This window comes from Coenobita brevimanus, chromosome 8 (assembly GCF_032717465.1).
Source record: "Coenobita brevimanus isolate Jiangsu-jjx chromosome 8, ASM3271746v2, whole genome shotgun sequence".
Classification (NCBI taxonomy): domain Eukaryota; kingdom Metazoa; phylum Arthropoda; class Malacostraca; order Decapoda; family Coenobitidae; genus Coenobita; species Coenobita brevimanus.
Genome location: NC_136961.1, coordinates 43,549,048 through 43,554,047, shown reverse-complemented (window position 1 = coordinate 43,554,047; position 5,000 = coordinate 43,549,048). Strand labels below are relative to the sequence as shown.

The 5,000-nt window shown below is 46.8% G+C and overlaps 1 protein-coding gene across 1 annotated transcript in view; it reads left to right on the top strand.

The window, feature by feature from the left end:
- The window catches only part of mav (TGF-beta domain-containing family member maverick), a 109,534-nt gene that overhangs the window by 77,291 nt on the left and 27,243 nt on the right, over window positions 1-5,000 (top strand). The window contains exon 2 of the mRNA XM_080279027.1: window positions 4,651-4,867. Within this exon, the coding sequence (XP_080135153.1) occupies window positions 4,651-4,867 (217 nt within the window). The remainder of the gene's footprint in view (window positions 1-4,650; window positions 4,868-5,000) is intronic.

The window sequence follows — 5,000 nt, the reverse complement described above, 5'->3', positions numbered from 1 at the left end:
CGTATCCAAAACCCTTCTTCCTAAAAGACATCTAATCACCTTAAACTCAAAATTAACCATACATACAAAAACTCACACTCAGAAAAACCCGGAACACCACTTTTGAAAACCAGGAACCAAGATAACGGTCAGAAATGCAAGTATGACTCTCTCCGTAACGGTTATACCTCACTAGTTCAATTTCTAGGTTAGGGAAATGGATGATCTCGTGTATATTATTTACGCAGTCTTAGCAGGAATAAGGTACAGATAAAATTAAAGAGGACATTAATTTGTAGTGAACGGAAAAATGATTCGGAACGGAGATGGTGCAACGGAGCCTCCCCCCTCCCTCAACTCTCACGTGACTACTGTCCTTAACAAGCGAGTTTCTCTTAACCTACCTTACTCTCCGCCTCCTGAACCCCCCTGCCTCTCAATCTTCTCGATGCCGACACCAGGGGACGCACGCACACGCAGAAATTATACACGCAAACACGAGCACAAGCGCACACGTAACCGTACCCCTTGACAGCGCCACATAAACTGCTCTCCTGCCCATACGACACGTGGTTATGTTCCCAGTAGACGGACAGTAATCTTAGCGTCTGTTGCTGTAATAGACAAACTTACTCCGTGTACCTAAAATATACAAAATAAATTGGTGTTTACGAATGTGGATGCATTAAGAGACAATTTGTGGTCATTTGGATGCAAAAAATAATAATAATTTGAACTTGTCCGAGATTTGTCACTGGTACCGTCTCGGAGTTACGTGATCGTGCTATGTCCAGTCCTTAGCAGTTTTCAAATTCACCCAGGTTGCTAATCTTGCTCCCTAGACGTGATAAAAAGTAGCTGAGCACAAAATTATCTAGGAAATCGTTAGGAAATAAACTAAAATTGCTAAAACATGAGGAAGATACGTAGAAGACCGTTGCTAAGTGGAAATAAACATTCAAATTCTAGCTTTTAAAGAAATCGCTAACTTGGCAATTCTACGCACCACCTCGCATCCGGGGAGGGGGGGAGGGAATAATACTACTTGATCTAAAACACACACCAAAAGTTACTATAAAAAAAATGTGTAAGTAAATTAAGTGTGAAAAAGAAAGTGACGAGCCGAGCCTAGCGAGCGAGCGGAGAGGAGCGCTAACGAACAGACATCGTTCCAATAATGTGAGCGAATTTGAAAGCACGACTGAAACAGACGAACGCTTTGGGAAACTGATCCTTTGGTTTTCTCTCCTGAGTTTCGGAAGGCGGTGCGGCTTCGAATAGGTGATCGCCTGGAGGAAACGAGGCTCCGGGTTCCATCCAACGACTAAACCCGGAAATGGCAGCGACTTTAAACCTTGTGCTTTGTTTCCGCGTATCAATGTAGCGGTTTTTCCCTTGCGCCTGTTTGTGTGTGACTGTTCCATACCGTCCATCTCTGCGGACGTTATGGAGCCCGGCCCACACTTTCTGGCCTGCGAGTCACTACCTAGATGCCCCACACCAGTACGTAAAATAGCATCGATGATTTTAATACTTTTATAGCAAGGATGGAGAGTGAGAGACTAACGAGGAGAGTGAATGTGAGCTAGGTGGAGGGGGAGACTGAGGATGAGATGGAGGGATGGAGTAGAGAGGTATATGAGACAGAGGGGTGTAATTTGGGGTGGGGGGGGGGGGGCAGCGAAATGGCAGGGGACAGGGCTACATGGAGGCGATTTCAATAGATAGATGGATAGATAGATAGAATATTCCAGTTAGATGGGACCAATGGTTAAAAAAAAGAAACAAAGGCTGACGCGATATCTAAGAAGCAGCGTTTTATCCCGGTGGTTCGGTGGAGCTGTGATCGCCTCTCGACCAGGGCAGTAATGAAGCTTCAATTCTTGGCAGGGTATACTCGTCTGTTAAGGAAGCTCCCTAACACCTCTTCCCTGGCGATTTAGTTTGCTTATGGCTTGTCTGCTTCTGCTTCTGCTTCTTAACCTCTCTTGTGTCTGCTCAGTTGCCTTTTGCTTGGTTTTCCCGTCTACACGTCTCTCTCCCTGTGTGTGTGTGTGTGTGTGTGTGTGTGTGTGTGTGTGTGTGTGTGTGTGTGTGTGTGTGTGTGTCTCGCTGGTGGGGTTTGGTGGTTGGGTAGGGTGAGTGAGTGAGTGGACTTGTGTGTGTGTGTGTGTGTGTGTGTGTGTGTGTGTGTGTGTGTGTGTGTATCCCGCTGGTGGGGTTTGGTGGTTGGGTACGGTGGGTGAGTGTGTGTGTGTGTGTGTGTGTGTGTGTGTGTGTGTGTGTGTGTGTGTGTGCATCCTGGAAAACACAGCATCTTAACCATACACACATTCTTTTTCTTTCTCCTCTCTCCTCTTCTTGTTGCATCGATCTCTGCAGTCCGAGTGTCTTCATTTGCAACCCCCAGGTGATCTTGCAAAGGCCAATTAACGATGACACCTGGCCGGGCTGGGAAGGGTTAGCGGTCAGTCTTGCCAAGTTGGAGTGGACAGAGTATAGGTGGTCATGTGAGGGTCAGGGAATGAGAAAGAATATCACTGGTTCCACATCGCTCCTTTTCTCCCCTCCCCTCCCCTCTCCCCCCTTCCCCTCCCTTTCTCCCCATCCCCCCAACTCTTCCAGACCTCCCTCCTTTCCCCCCCTCCTCTCCTGGCTTCTCCCCTCCTCCCCTTCCCTTCTTCTCTCCCCATCTCTTCCACACTCCCCTCCTTACCTCTTCCCCCTCCCCTCCCCTCCCCTCCCCCACCCCTGCTATTGACCCACCACAAATCTCAACCCCCCCTCCCCTCCAACCACACCCTCCCTCCCCCTGCATCACCCCCTACCCCTTCAATCACCCCCTCCCTCTCTCCCCCTGCACCACCCCTTCCCCCTCCCTCTACATCACCCCCCTCATCCTAGCATCCCCCTCCCCCACCCTCTCTCCATCCCATTACATCACCCCTTCCCCCTTCCTCTCCCCCTCTCCTCTTGCCCCCTCCCCCCTACCTCCATCCACACTCTTCATCAACCTCCCCTCCTCCCCCCTCCCAGGCCCGACCATTTACCGCAGCTGGAGAGAGAGAGAGAGAGAGAGAGAGAGAGAGAGAGAGAGAGAGAGAGAGAGAGAGTGAGAGAGAGAGGTCCTTCCAAGATGAATAAATCGTCTGGAGAATAAACTAAGACATAAATCCTCGGGTGGAAGAGGTTTAGGTCTCTCTCTCTCTCTCTCTCTCTCTCACAATTAGGCTAGCTCACAGTTATATCCGGGAAAAAATAATGCAGACCTTCAGGAAAAACAAGGCGATACACACACACACACACACACACACACACACACACACACACACACACACACACACACACACATTTAGTATCAGACTTCTTTCTTCCTTCCCTCCTTCCTTCCCTCCTTCCTTCCTTCCTTCCCTCCCACCCTCCTTCCTTCCTTCCTTCCCTCCTGTGTTCCTTCCTTACTTTCATCCTTCCTGTCTTCCTTCCCTCCTTTCTTCCTTCCTTTCCTCCTGTCTTCCCACCCTCCTTCCCTCCTTCCTTCCTTCCTTACACATGTATCCCTAAGAAGCCTGGGGTGTCTTGGAGTGTGCTGACTAATCTTTGAAGGTAATATTCCAGGCGATAACTTTCTCCTTGAAGAGTGACACTGTTGGCCCGTACAACTGAGCAGTGTTTGTGTTAGTCGGTAATTCCTAAAACATCATCATCATCATCACCATCACCATCATCACTATTATCATCATTACTCGAGTAGTGTATCTGTGCTATGCGTCATTCTAATATCATCATCATCATCATCACCATCATCATCATCAGCAGCACTATTATTATCATTATCATCATCATTATTATCATCATCATCATCATCATCACTATTATCATCATCATCATCATCATCACCATCATTGTTATCATCATCATCATCATCATCACTGTTATTATCATCATTATCATGCTCATCATCACCATCATTGTCATCATCATCATCATCATCATCACGATTATCATCACTATTATTATCATCATTATCATCATCATCACCATCATTATCATCATCATCATCATCATCACTATTATCATCACTATCATCATCATCATCATCATCATCACTATTATCATCACTATCATCATCATCATCATTTTCATAACCCTTTCCTCAGTAATGATAATGAGATGGACACCTCTCTCTCTCTCTCTCTCTCTCTCTCACACACACACACACACACACACACACACACACACACACACACACACACACACACACACACACACATCAGTCAATATTCTAGTGACTATCAACCTATCTATCTATCTATCTGCCTGTCTATCTATCTATCTAACTATCTATCTATCTATCTTTGTTTTCCTTTCCATCCATTCATCTCCACTTATCTATCTATCTATTCATCTCTATCTATCCATCCATCTCCAAACACCTCCCTAACTGTCTATCTATCTATCCATTCATCTCCAAACACCTCCCTAACTATCTATCTATCTATCTATCCATAACCAAACACCTCCCTAACTATCTATCTATCTATCTATCCGTCTCCAAACACCTCCCTGTCAACCTCCCTATCTATCTATCTATCTACCTATCAATGTAGTTATTTATCTATCAATCTATCTATCAATCACTAACAAGCAATCTTTCTTTCTTTTCCCTGCCAGGCCAATGTAACTAAGGAAGAATACAACCAAGCCTATAGCGAGTACCTCCGGATGGTGAAGGAGGAGGAGGAGAGAGATTACGAGGACGAGGAGGACGAGGAGGACGAGGACGAGGACGACGAGGAGAGGGACGAGGACGAGGAGAAGGAGGACGAGGATGGGCCCAAGTCCACGGCCTTCCGCTTCTACAGTACCGGAGTCTCCCAGCATTCGAGACGTGAGTGAGATAGTGAGATAGTGAGCGAGTGAGATAGTCCAGACCCTCTTTAGTGGGATGGTGAGCGAGTGAGAGAGTCCAGACCCTCTTTAGTGAGATAGTGAGCGAGTGAGAGAGTCCAGACCCTCTTTAG